The sequence below is a fragment of the Carlito syrichta genome, unplaced genomic scaffold, assembly GCF_000164805.1.
Source record: "Carlito syrichta isolate Samal-C Ts95f unplaced genomic scaffold, Tarsius_syrichta-2.0.1 Scaffold304160, whole genome shotgun sequence".
In the NCBI taxonomy this organism is placed as follows: domain Eukaryota; kingdom Metazoa; phylum Chordata; class Mammalia; order Primates; family Tarsiidae; genus Carlito; species Carlito syrichta.
In genome coordinates, this window is record NW_007248256.1 from 456252 (window position 1) to 471059 (window position 14808).

The following is a 14808-nucleotide window of genomic DNA, read 5'->3' on the forward strand; positions in this document are numbered from 1 at the left end:
TAAATCTCTCAAAGCAAGGTTACATTAAAATCCTTTCTTTAAATCTGGCTACAGCAAAGCATAGGAAACGAATGGGGTGAATTTAGATAATTCTACATCTAGATTGCTATAAGGCATAAGAAGACTATTTATCCATAGACTCGAACAAAAAATTTTAAAAGGCAGATTCTTAACAAACATTTACAGCAAATTTGCATCCTATTGTTTCATATATAAAAGTGTACTTATGATATTACACTATCATAGGAGAGGGAGAGTAAGTCATAGTTCATTTAAATCATTTACCAGTTAATTGCAAGTACCAAATAGAATTCTATAAACTGAAATCACTTTACAAAGGTATAGCTCAAGTGTTACCTAAACATTCCCTACAGAGGTTTTCTGTGTAGCAACAACAGAGATGTTCTTCTATATTGAACAGACTCAACCATTCTTTACATTTTCAAATTCAGTGATAGTTTCTTATGAGGTGAGATGTCATCAGTGAGAAAATAATTTAATGATTAAAAAAATCTTCAATAAAGAGATCTTCCTGTCATGCTTATTAGGAGATTTTAAAACGGAAAGAACAGGTCTGGTCGTTGTGGAGGAGAGAGGGAGACTGTGGCCTCTGAAGAGGATTAAATGACAACCTACATAAAGTGAGGAAGGTTTAGCATTAATTCTCATAACTTTTCTTTTTTTTATTTATAACTTTAGGGGCAATCTATTTAAATCTTCTGCACACTTTCATTTTTAATTACCCTTGTCTAGCAACATGGTAATATATTATTTTTAAAGAAGTACTAGATCACATATTTTCAAACATCATATGGCTTATGGGATATAATACTAATTTTTTTAGTCAAATCACATTAACATACACCATCATAACAACATTTATACATCCCAAAAGAACATTCTGGGTCTGGAAATATACTGAATTTATAAAGACGCTCAGTCATTCTAAAATGTACAAACCAAAAATGTTCTACAAAAATAAACTTTACTTACTAGTATTGATCAGAAATTGATTTGACACACCAGGATGATCTACATCATGTATTGCACTGGCAAAAATTGCTGCAAGAATCTCCAAATCTGTAAACACAGCCTGGAAAATCAGACAATATAAATAACTATTCTATAGCAATATGAATTAAAAAGATAAACAACAAACGAGAAATAACTTCCTAAAATTTAGATGGAAAACAAAGCTTTAAAATATGTTATCATAATGTGTCAGAAAGTGTTTTAGATAATGAGATACTCATAAACTTTTTAAGTGTAGCCTTAGAAGAAAATATTTTACCTAATTTTATTATATCTCATGATCAAACTTTTTCCATTTATTATATTTTTTAAAATATTAAAATCTGTCTGATATTCTTTTTTTTTTTTTTTTTCTTTTTTTGAGTTGGAGTCTCACTCTGTCGCACAGACTGGAGTGCAGTGGCCGCTCCCGGCCACCGCAGCCTCGACTTGCAGGGCTCCAGCGATCCTTGTGCCTCAGCCTTCCAAGTAGCTGGAACTACAGGTGCGCTACCATGCCTGGCTGATTTTTTTGATCTATTGTAGAGATGAGGTCTCACCAAGTTGCCCATGTGGGTCTCGAGCCCGCGGGCTCAGGCAATCCACTCGCCTCAGCTTCCCAAAGCATGGGATTACAGGCTGAGCTACTGAGCCCAGCCTGATATTCTTTTTTAAAGATGACAATAGATTATTTAATAAATATTTAAGACATTAAAAACATTAATAAGACATGAGCAATTATTCAAACCAAAGATTCCCAGCACTATTGACATTTCGGATCAGATAACTCTGTGTGTATGTGAGCCTGTTCTGTGCATTTTGTTAGCACCATATATAACTAAAAATGTTCTTGTTGTAACACTCAAAAATGTCTTCAGACATTGCCAAATCTCCCTGGGAGTGAGAGGAGGGGAAGAGAAATCATCTCAAATTAAGAATTGCTCATTCAAATGATGAGGAACTAACAAAATTTTATAATGAAACAATCTGAACAATCTAAAATATAGTTGCAAAAGAGTATCTTTCCCCCAAATGTTGAAAGAAATCAAATTGCTTTAGTACATCGTGAATTAAGTTAGGATTGGGAAAAGTGTTTCCTTCTAATAAATTCTATGAAAACTATCAATGCATTGCTTATATTTAAAAAAATAATCATCCTTTCACCTATATAAATATAAAAGTCATCAGACTATATTTAAAGAAGACAAAATAACCGAAAGTGAGTAAGCCAGATGTGCTTTATGAAATGTCTACTGGATCATTTCAAAGACGTAGTATCCTAAACAGTTGAATCTCTAAATCTCTGACCAACTTCACAGGCAAAATTCAGCAAAGACTCAGCTGCTTATTAACCACCATAACACTCCCCTCATAAGTCAATATACTTCCAATGAATTCAATTGTTTTCTTCACTGCAAACCCTTCAGTATAAAAGTTTAAGAGACTTATAAGTGGCAAGTTAGTGTTCCTGAAAATTCAAAAAACCGATTTACCTCTAAAGCAGGTGTAGATAATAGCACATGAGTAGACTGGACAACATCTGCAGCATGGATATTGTTGTGATAGGCCACATCAGCATGGTAATGGTCTTCGAGAGTCATAAGATATGTAATTAAAGTATCTACTGGAATTTTAAATGTTTTTAATAAATCCCGTTCCTGTAGGAAAAGAAATCCTCTTACTGTTTTTGTCTTTATATAAAATGTTATTCCATAGAATATATTAAAAGAAATCACACATTAGTGCTACCTGTGGATAACCCAGAAATGGCAACTGGCACAGATCTAGTGAGGAAAATGGAAACCTCTGGGGAAATCCAGGGACTTTGATACAAAATCACAGTTAGGTTGTCCTGGAATCCAGTAGTGCTATACCCCAGCTATATGATGTCAGGAATGAGCTGCTAGCTCAAAACGTTTCTATGTCTCATTATCACGAAGACTGCTGAAGTCAAGCACTAAGTCAGTCACTGGATCTCACCAGCTGACAATCAACATCCTCTTTAGGGCTGGAGCTTCCCGTTCTAGTCCCTAGGTACCTTCAACCGCCTCAACATCTCATTTAAATCCCACCCTGGGCTGGGGCAAAGGCTCAACAAGAGTGAGAAATGGATATGGAGAAAATGGCAGGAAACAAAAAAGTGAAGAAACTACCTTCTAAGGTTAGTCAGCAACAGGCTTAATTCACTTTTTAAAGTTAGTACTCCATTTATTATGCAAGTCAGCGTCATAAAGATGATTTTTAAACTGTTACGTCAATTAATTGCTTTGCTCTCCCCCGTTACAAAATTTTTAATGTAAAAAAAATCAAAAATTGATTTGTGTTTTACCTATACTCTATCTTTCTGTATCTTTATTTATCCCTTGGCAAAGAAAAAACAGAAAGAAAAAGTATCAAAATAAGCAAAAGAGTGTTATAAATAAAGAAGACAAAACGCATGCCCAAGCCACTGAACATTAAGTTCCTGAGTAAAAGAAATATGATAGGACTCAAGAATGTTACCTGAAAAATGGTGTGCATGATAACAGTCAAAGGCCGGTTACCAGACAACTCTGCTATTCTGAAAACATGAAGACCCCATTTGTTCACATCTTCTAGTTCCTGGGGTTAAAAACAATATAAAAAATTTAGAAAGTGGAAGAGAACATGAATCAATGAACACAATCATTTAAAAAAATTACTGATCTGAATGTAAAGATCATTAAATTTTTAAAATAATGATTCATTTTAAATGTAATGGATGCACCATACATATAGGCAAACTTTAGGCAAATTCATTTAAATGTACTGAAAACTGAGTAGTATACTTAGCCTTATGTCTTTTAAAATACAATATATTTATATATTTTGAATATCAATCTCAAAGCATTTCTTCAATGGATAAAATCTATTCATAAAACATTAACTAGTCTCCTAAAGCCTATAAGAGATAAATGCCTAACTCTTTAAGGCCAAATAATCAAAGATGAAAAAAACAAGAAACATATACACCAAACCACCTAAATCCATGTATTAATAAAATCCAAATACTTTACAAAAATCAACAAATAAATAAACCTTTCCAATCTATTAAAAAGGGAAGGAATCAAATTTATGAAAAGGTAACACTGCATATTTTTTTTATCATGATCTTTGAAGTCATCATACCTTGGCAAGGACATCTTCTTGTTCAGTTTTAACTCCAAACCTTGGGATACTTGAATTAGTCAGACTAGAGCTGTGCATCAATTTCTTGACTCCACTGATCTGAGACATTGGTCTTTTCTTTTTCTCCTTTTCCTTCTGAGTTGGAGAAGGAATTTCCACTTCATGTTGCTTATCTTGAGAAATTTAGAAAATGTTCTACATTTATTATTAATTCTACCCTTTTTCAAATAAAAATCATAACATGCATAACTGAACAGATTGTAATTGATCATTATATATTCCAGGAAATATTTCCAAGTAAAACTTTTCCTTTTAGAGAGTTGAGTATTAAAGTCTGATGTGAATATAATTTTATATCATGAAACACAAAATTAAGCAAATTCCATTACAGAATAATTATTGCCAAATATATTTAGTAGTTACCTCTTTGATAGAATGTCCTAATAAAAATTTTTATGATACTTATCATGATAGCAGACTGGAAGAAGATAAAACAGGTGGTTATTTCCACTGTACATCGCCTCCATTCCTATTTGAAATTCAATTAGAGCTTTGAAAACTGCTCTTGCCAACTAAGGACTCCAGTTTCAATAAGTACTTTGAAATGATAGAAACTTCATACACAAATGTCACAAAAATAGCAGTGTATAAACCTAATATCTAACTGAAATAGGTCATACTGTGGGAGTTGAATCAGCATTTTTGGATGACTGGGACGAATTCTCATACTTTTTAGTTCTCTATATTATGAGAAAAGGGTTATGATATAATCAGGTTTAATAGAGAGCATAGAAAATCTCAAATATTATCTGATAAGTAAATATGCAAATACACTAACTGTTGTTTTCTATAGTAAAAGACATAAGAGATCTTAGTACATTCATCCACTATTTCAATGTCGTGTAAAATTCTGTCTTCCTTGTACATAGTACATGTTTGATAAATGTCTGTTTAAAAAATATGCTTATTAGTTATTATAGCTATTTTGTTTTCAAAGTAAATCCAAATCAAGGATATATTCAATTTACTGACTTTTACTTACTACATTTTCTTTCAATGAATGAGATAAAGGGATTGTCCCAGTATACCACTCTCAGCTATTATCAGCAAACATTTATTTAGCAATATGTGCCCACTGGTTTATCAGGCTTAGTGTCCATTAGACTGTCAAAACATTGAGGGCAGGAACCACTTTTTTTTTTTTTTTAATCTACCACTCACCGCAGCCTTGACCTTCTGGGCTCAAAAGATCATCCTGACTCAGTCTCCTGAATAGCTGGGACTATAGGTGTGCACCATCATGCCCAGTTAATTTTTTAAATTTTTGTAAAGATAAGGTCTTGCTATGTTACCCATGCTGGTCTCAAATTCCAGGGTTCAAGCAATTCTCCCATCCAGCCTCCCAAAATGCTGGGATTACAGGCATGAGCTACCATGCATGGCTGCCATTTCTAATTTATCACTAAATAACTATTGCCTGGGTAGGGCTAGCATTTAACAAGAATTTGTTGCATGTATAAATAGCTCTCTCTATAAAATATTTTACAGTTTAGTACTGTCAAAAAACTTGCCATATACAACCTTAATTCAGAGAATCCCTAAAATCTTAAGTGAAACTAAAAATGTACTTTGTCATCTTAGATTCTAAGGCTTTGAGACTTACAGTCTCAAATTATTAGTATGATCAATGAAAACAAATAGAATTCCTAACACTTGTTTGGTTTAAAAAAATAAGTTGGCACACCAATTCCCCTCCAAAAACAAACAAGCAAACAACTCAACAGAAAGATTTGAAATTGCACATTATTATTCTCACCTAAGAATGTGTTTGATATGTACTCTGATACTTGATTTCCAGACCGACTCATTTCAGAGAGATGGGTGAGCTCCCGATTAAGCATCCTTTTAAACTAAAAAAGAAAAAAGTAAAATGAAATAATAGAAGAGGAAAATGTAAGTTAAATAACATAAACATACTCTAAGATATAGGATGATATGCCCAAAGAATTTTTAAATTGCCCTGACAGTTTAGATCAGTACCATCTAGCAGAGCTTTCTGAAATGATGGAAAAATGCCATAATCTGTTCTGCCCATTACAGCAGCCACTAGCAACATATGGCTACTAACCACTTGAAATGTGGCTAGTGTGAATGAGAAACTGAATTTTGAATTTTATTTAATTTTAATTCTTTTCAATTTAAATAGTCATATGTGGCTAGTGGCTACCATATTGTATTGGACAGTACAGATTTTGACACTCAAGGACTGAGGGAAAATTATGTGGAGAAAAGGGAAATAAAAAATTAAGCTATATTCTTGGCATCTACAAAACAAAATAATTTATAGGCAAACAAAAGTTGCCACACAATAAAATAAAACATGGAATGCTTTTATCAATTTATCCTAAGCAAATATATATATATATATATATATTTTTTAATGGCTGATGTGTATATATGTATATAGTATAAATATATATACTGATCAGAAATTAAAATCTAGTCTTTCACCCCAATACAAACTAAGAAGTTTTGAGTACTTTTTTGGAACTATGGAGAAATAAAATATTTGAATAAATGCTATATAATGTTTCTTTTTAAAGGTTTGTTTTTTTTTTCAAGTAGGGAGTATAACATTCATTGGTTCTCAGCATCCACAGAATTTACTAATCCATTTCCCAAGTCACTAAATAGAAAACAAGCCAATTTTCAGTACTCTACTTCACTGCTTCACAATTTGTTTTACAAATGTCATGGTGCCTATTTTATTCAAAGAAACACAAGAATTAACCTATCATCACCATATTGTATTACCAATATCCAACATTCTCTAAGATCTTATGCTTCCCCACCCGTCAGCTACTTCTTAAGGTGTCTTCCTTTGACTCTGAAAACAGCCAGACTAGGTCTTTTAATATGTCTTTAATATTCTGCCTTATTATTTTTCTTAACATACAGAAACAGTATATTTTTCTATACATAGAGTATAGATACTTGATTTAAAACATCAGATATGTTTATTCTAATCTTGAGTAGCCTTTAACAATTTGAATTTCACCATAAACTCTCTTTTAAGTCTGGAGGTGAGTAGTGAAATTATCTTTCAGCAATGTTTGAAATAAATTCTCAAACTCAGGAACACAAAGATCACTCTCTTTGTTCATATTTTTTTTTAACTTCTTTCTAATTATAAAATGCAAATGTGCTATAGAAAATCTAGAAAGTTATATAGAAAAAGAAATAATGTAAATTCCCACTGCTCAGCGTCAACCACAGTAATTAGCTAAATTTCCTTCTATGCCTTTTTTCTACATTGATGTGTGTGTGTGTGTGTATATATATATATTTTTAGATTTGCGTAATATGGTACACAAAACATAGGTTGCTGCTTGTGTTCACTGAGCACTTATTATAATCTACAGGAAAAATAAAATTGGGGCTTTCTAATAATATTCATAGACATTTACAAAAGTGCTCAAAAATTGTTCTGTTCATTTTTACAGAATTATGAGTTATCAAATAATTTAATGAGCTAACATAGAAAGTGTCTTGTACCAAGCCTAGCACATAGTAGGTACTCCATATTGAGTTCCTCCTCCCAGCTCCCTTCTAGCTAGCACTCAGTCCCTGATTTTTGGGCCTTTTATATTAATAGCTGACTTTTTTAAAATCATTGCAGGACAGATGAAAAATTTGATGAAAGTTAGAAACAGAAAAATGCATATGTAATAGATAGTTCCTTCCCCTCAAATTTCATAAGAATTTATGACAGTATTAGTATGGGAAACCATGTTTCAAAAACATAACTTTAGTATCATGCATAATGTCTCACAGGTAAGAAAATCCTTGCTTCACAGATTAAAATCATTCTTGGAAAAATTTACTTATTAGGCAAAGTACATTCCAAAGAGAAGAGTCTGCTAAACATATTAAACATGTATTCAATGAAAGAGCTCTCTGACCTGAAATTTTCCATATTTGCTAAAAGTTGCTACTAAGAATTACCTGATTGTGGCAAAATTCTTTTTTTTATAAAAGGTGGGGGAATAGGCAAGGTATTCAGCCACTGGTAGGGTCTTTTCAGTCTCTTCAGTCTACACTGTCACCTAGTACTTCTCTCAGTGAAATGAAACAACAATGTAAGCCTAGAAGGAGTGGGGGAGAGTGACTGAAAAAGTTAGACAGTAACCCAGTTATCATAGGCTCAGCTTCTAACCTGTATACAACCTACTGTAAACATGTTCCCAAGCAGAAAATGTGCAAGCTACCAACAGATATGCTACACGTATTATTGGATTTTTCTGAAAGAATATAAAAAGTGAAGTGTAATTTTCTTGGCAGTTTGCTCATACAGTTCACCAAAATAGCCAGTTAGTACAGATAACTAATAAGAAGGAGGAGGAGGAGGAGGAGGAGTCAGTGAAAGGAATCTGTTGTATGAATGAATGACATACTGCATACCCCATTTTATATTTTTGCATCATATATATTATTCCCAGATTACTCTTCTGCCTGTATTCAAAACACAAAAACCTAGGTTGAAGAAACCCTTCATCGTACACACATCTTCTTACAAAGGTGCTCCACTTCCTACAGAGGTGCTCCTCCTAAGGTGCTCCAATGAAGTCAATGCTTCATTTTACGTAACTGTAAATGACAATATTTGAAGCAGCCATCTCTATTCCAAGGGAGAGAGTATGAGGGACTTCCTAAAGCCAATTTTCAAAGAGTAAAGCTATAACATAAGGAATTTTCTCAAAGGAATTAACATCGTTTTCCTTTTTTGTTACTGACACACAAATTTTCAGTCCAAGGAAGCTAAATTAATAACTATACAAATCACCACAAGTGCTTTCTCTACTGGTATTGGTCTTCCAAACTGGTTTTTGAATGTATACCAAGGTATACTAAAGAACAATGTACTCGAGTAGTCAACAAACATTTAAAATGTAAGTGGAATTTCTCTTATTTTAAGATAACTACATAACTATTAAGATAACTACAAAAAATTACCCTGTGGGGGAAGGAACTGGGACACCAATTTATTTCTCAATTAATAGATCTGAAAAAGACAAACCATAGAACTCCTTTTCAAAATAACTGGTTGCAAAATGGATCACAATTTAATTAAGTACTTATTTTTTTAAAAGTAACTTCTAAATATTTTCTGTTGATGAATTTCTCATTGTTTTCTGGTCTAAATGGTCTGAATACATAGAATTATGTCTGCAACAAAGAAAAAAGAAGATTTTTGAGTGAATGTTTTCCAGTCCTTTGTTCCCACTATGCATCAGAATTTCTGTGTACAGCATTTAAGGCATAAAGGAAAAGGAAAATGCAGTTGATCTGAATGTTGTATTTTGCTTTTTACAAACTGCCATTCTTCTGTTTATTTTCTGCCTTTAAGGTTGTTCAGAAAACAAACTAAAACAATGAAACTAAATTAAAATATTCTTAAAAGATCATCCCTTGTACTTCTGCATCCTGGCAGTGTGCTCCTGGGTATGTTACATATCCTCCTAATACATATGCGAGGAGGTGGTACAGGTCAAACAGTAAGAAAATGCTTATTTTTTTCCTCCCACAATATCCTGCTAAAATTTATTTGAATATGTTGCACCATGATGCACTACAAGTTTGGTAGACAGCAGTATTAAAAGCTATTTAAATAAATGCTGCATTGGTTGCATAAAAATAAGTCCTTCAAAATGCATAAGACCAAACCCATCTATATTTGTCCTTCTTACAAGTGTTTAAAGGTATAGTATTAAAACATAAACAAGACTGTCCAGGAAAAAAATTTCCTCAAAAAGATAAGTACTAAAATTCTATATTTAGATTCTTGGCAGTACTATTCATAATCACAATGAGAATGCGAAGCCCTTCAAACATGCATCAATTATTAGCCAGCTAAAAGCTAAGACATGAATTCTGGAGGGATTATGTGGGATTCTTATATTACTCTTTATACTTTTCTATATTTAAAAAATAGGCAAGAAATGGATGTCAAAATTCAAATACTGAAAGTCTATATGTTTTTAAAACAATTTTTAAAATCTGGATCCATCCACAGATTTAAAGGGATGTAAGAAATCATGACAATTTAGATAACCAAAACCAAAATAAACTTTCCAGTTTTCTTAGAATTCAAGTAAATCTCAACAGCAATGGGGAAAATTTTCCTTCAAAAAGAAGGAAACAAAGCAAAATCTGGCAAATAATCCAATCTGAAAACCCTTACAGTAATAGAAAATTAATCAAAAATATATCGTAATTGGCTCAAATATTCAAGGACTAACTTCAGTCTCTGAAGTGATGCTTCCTTTAGCGCTAAATAAGATTTTTCTATCTCCTGCTTCGATTATGGAGGCAGGACCACAATACTAACATTACCACAGGACATGCAAAAAACCTGCCAAGGGTGAACATAATTGTATTAAATTCTGTGTATTCAGTCATTTCTTGAGATTAACAAAATAATAGCATCATAAAAACTATCAGTTTTACAAGCAGATAATCAAATTTTCATTTTAATACAATATCACTTAAATAGTCAAGTGATGTCAATTTTTAATGTCATTTAATGTCTAGAGCTTTGTATCTAAAGGTGAAAAAAATATATTCCTCATCAGGTTAAAGTAGGACAGATTTTCAGAAAAGCCACAAATTAATTTTATAAATTTTAAGTGCTCCATACTACTGAGATCCATAAATCAGTATAGATAACTTAGCCTGAAAATTTACTTTCAATAAATTTGCCTTACTATTATAAAGCACAACTCAAATCTATGCCACATGACAAACAATAACCACTGCATAACAAAAAAAGCTATTTTAACATGCAAATAGCAACCGATAAAAGTTATACAATCTTATATTGATCACTAAAAACATTTCTTTCCCAGGTCATGTGCAAGGAAAGAACACAAAATCGCTGAGAAAGCTTAACCTCCATTAAATAATTTGTTAAAACTATCAGTTATGTAATCAGAATAACCAGGAGTTTTCAAAGGCTAAAATAAATCTTACCTTTATGTAGCCCCAAGACACTGACAGTAAATAGTTTGCTTCAGGCATTTTTGATTGATTGTATATGTATATATATCTCTCTATATATAGAGAGAGATATATATACTCAGTAAGTTCTAAAATGTATATATCGTCAAAACCTTGATACTTTTAACAATCGTCACAAGCCACAAAGCGTGCAGGTTTGTAAAGATTTTTGGTAATTAAGAATACATAAGAAAGCCTCGCATTAAATCCCATCCAGCCTGCTTCCCATTGAATACATGCCATTTGTAAAACTTCAGAATAAAACAAAATTCAACTATTCTGAATAAAGAAAATCCACGTGATAAAGGAATATCTAAAGATCTAAGGGTCTGCATCTTTCTCTCCCGAGCTCCAAGGCTTAATGAATAATGTATGTAAAGATGCTTAGCTGCAAGAAAGACAAGTTCTGTCAAAAGCTACCAAATAAGGAACTGCGGGGGGAAGCCGGGGAAGAGTGACAAGAAACTCCTCCCATAAAAAAACCTCAACTCTGTACCAATCGTATTCCAGCCCTCGGTCTATAAAGGTAGAGGGCGTGGACTCTGCACAGGCTGCTTTGTGATTGGTTGGTGGGGCAACCCTCTGGGGAGGAGGTTTTTCCTTCTTCCTCAGTTAAAGCCATTTAATTATGGTATCTCTACAGTGCTGAGGCTGCCCTATGAAAAGATGAATGGGGCTTCCCTATTGCAGTGACGAATAAAGACCACAAAACTCTTCAAAATTCATAGCATTCTTAAATAAGAACTGCCAATCCTTTTGGAGGCATTTCTATGAATTTTAATATTCTCTGACTTCCAAATAAAAGCTGCTACGAAAATGGCAATCAAGCATTTTAAGTGGCTCCCTCTCACAAATCTAAAACAAGTGGCTCCCTGGTGACATAAATATAACCATAGTGTTTCCCTCGTGCAACACAAAAGCATATGGATTATAAAATGCGACTACTGTCCTAAATCCACAAATGGAAATGACACATTCCCTCACCTGTGTGGCATGGCTGTTCTCAGCTCCTTTTGTTTCTATTGTTACGGATGGCTGAGTTCTATAACATTCACAATCCAGGGGTGGAGATGGCTTACTATCGATCTGATTGCAGGGGGTGGGCGGGGGGGAATCTCAAAGCTAATGCACTGTGTATGGATAAAAAATGTAATAGAATTCAGGATATATATTTTGATCAGAAGAGAACATTTTTATAACTTTACACAAAGTTAAGAAAAAAATGAGTGGCTCTACAGAATTGAGCTCAAGATATAATCAGAGGAGGAGATTTAAGAGGGGAGTAAAATAAGAAACCTAAATTCTTGTGAGAAAAACAGTATTTTCTATTTGGTGTGGATAACATGACGGAATTTGGGTTTTACTCTATTTTAGCATAAAATTCCGTCCATTCTACCTCATCTCCATCTCAAAGTTTGTACTTACTACTCTGTGCTTCTATACTTGCTGATATGGTTACTCTACATTCTTCCTGCTATTTCAGTACTTATACATCAGGTCTGTCTGTCTTAGATAGCATTCTCTCTCATAAACATCACATAATACTTTGCCTCTTTGAGTTTCTATTGGTCCATTGCTGTTACAGGCCTCAGCTGCTGCTCACACCTATTGTGTTAATTCCTCTTTTTAAAGAAAGTATTTCAATGGCTTTAGGGGATACAAATGATTTTTGGTTACACGAATGCATTGTATTAAATGGCAAAGAAATCTGGGCTTTAAACCCCCACCCCCACCTGTGCACACTGTACCTGACAGATGAGTTTTCAACCCTGCCACCCCCCTTCTAAGTCTTCAATGTCCATTATGCCATTCTTTATGCCTTTGCAATTCCTTAGTTTAGCTCCCATGTATGAGAACATGCAGCGTTTGATCTTGTGTTTCTGCATTACTTCATTTAGGATGATGTTCTCCAATCCCATCCAACTTGCTACAAAAGACATTATTATTATTATTATTATTATTATTATTATTATTATTATTATTATTATTATTATTTGAGTAAGAGTCTCACTCCATCACCCAGGTTGGAGTGCAGTATACGCTCATGGCTACCCTAGCATCGACCTGCTGGCTCAGGCGATCCTTCCGCCTCAGCTTTCCAAGTAGCCAGAACTACAGGTGTGAGCTATCAAACCCAGCTAATTTTTTGATTTATTGTAGAGATGAGATCTCACCAAGTTGCCCAGGCTGTTCTTGAACCCCTGGGCTCAGGCAATCCTCTTACCTAGGCTTCCCAAAGTGCTGGGATTACAGGCTTGAGTCACTGTGCCCAGCAGAAAAGACATTATTTTATTCATTTTAGTGGCTGTAGAGTATTCCATGCTTTATATATATATATATATATATATATATATATATATGTGTGTGTGTGTGTGTGTGTGTCACATTTTCATTATCCACTGATTAGCTGATGGGCATTTAGTTTGAGTCCACATCTTGCAATTGTGAGTTGTGCTGTGATGAACATATGAGTGTAGCTGGCTTTTTTGCATGAGGATAAAAATCCGAGAAGAAAACCTTGGAAAAACTCTTCTGGATGTTGGCCTAGGCAAAGAATTTATGGCTAAGACCCCCAAAAGCAAGGACAACAATAACAGAAAATAAATAAATGGGACTTAAACTAAAAAGCTTTTGCACATAATCAGCAGCGTAAATAGACAACACAGTAAATCATCAATAGAGTAAATAGACAATGTACAGAATGAGAGCATATATTTGCAAACTGTACATCTGACAAAAGACTAATATTAAGAATTTGTAAAGAACTCAAATCAGCAAGAAAAATGCAAATAACCTCATTAAAAAGTGGGCAAATGACATGAACAGACATTTCTCAAAAGCAGATATACAAATGGCCAACACACATATAAAAAAAAATGCTCAACATCACTAATCATCAGGGAAGTGCAAACTAAAATCACAGTGAGATACCATCTTACATCAGTCAGAATAGCCATTACTAAAACAAAAAACAACAGATGTTGGTACAAATATGATGAAAAGGGAATACTTATACATTGTTGGTGGAAATATAAACTAGTACAACCCTTATGAAAATTGGTATGGAGATTTTCCAAAGAACTAAAAGTAGGTCTACCATTTGGTCCAGTAACCTCACTATTGGTATTCATTCCTTTTAATCATCTACAAAAGAAAGAATGTAAACCCCCAACACTCCAGTAAAACTACTCCCTGAAGAATACTAGGATCCTCCTTTTCCCTGGTCATTCCTTCTCAACTTCTCTGAAGTGTTCCATTCTTACCATTCTCCATCAATTCCCTGAGATCTGAATTTCTTTGTTTTTTGTTTTTTATTTTTCCATTCTCTGACTAAGCCTTCTTCGCGTTTGATTAATCCCTAACTCAAGACCTTCACAAAGACTGTCCCAGGCCACACTCTTCAATGGCCACTTCTAACTTGAACTTCAGCTCCCATTTCCAAATATAAAATACTCTCCCTCTCGAATGCCCTGCCAGCCACAACAGACTTTTTCAAAACTGTAAAACATTTTTCTATTTAAAGTAGTTCTTAGCATAACTGCTCCCATTTCAGTCAGTGGGCCCATATTTCTTCCACTATCTCAAATGAAATCT

General features: G+C 33.7%; 1 protein-coding gene across 3 annotated transcripts in view; it reads right to left on the reverse strand.

The window, feature by feature from the left end:
* PDE4D (phosphodiesterase 4D) overlaps window positions 1-14808 on the reverse strand; it is a 241061-nt gene that overhangs the window by 23014 nt on the left and 203239 nt on the right. For 2 of the 3 annotated variants that reach the window (XM_008059480.2, XM_008059481.2), the window contains 5 exons: window positions 5975-6068; window positions 4159-4331; window positions 3514-3612; window positions 2505-2669; window positions 994-1093 (listed from right to left, as the gene is read on the reverse strand). In XM_008059480.2, the coding sequence (XP_008057671.1) occupies window positions 994-1093; window positions 2505-2669; window positions 3514-3612; window positions 4159-4331; window positions 5975-6068 (631 nt within the window). Of the gene's footprint in view, window positions 1-993; window positions 1094-2504; window positions 2670-3513; window positions 3613-4158; window positions 4332-5974; window positions 6069-11187; window positions 11651-14808 lie in introns of those variants that run through there. The other variant, XM_021713093.1, reaches the window with a different exon arrangement.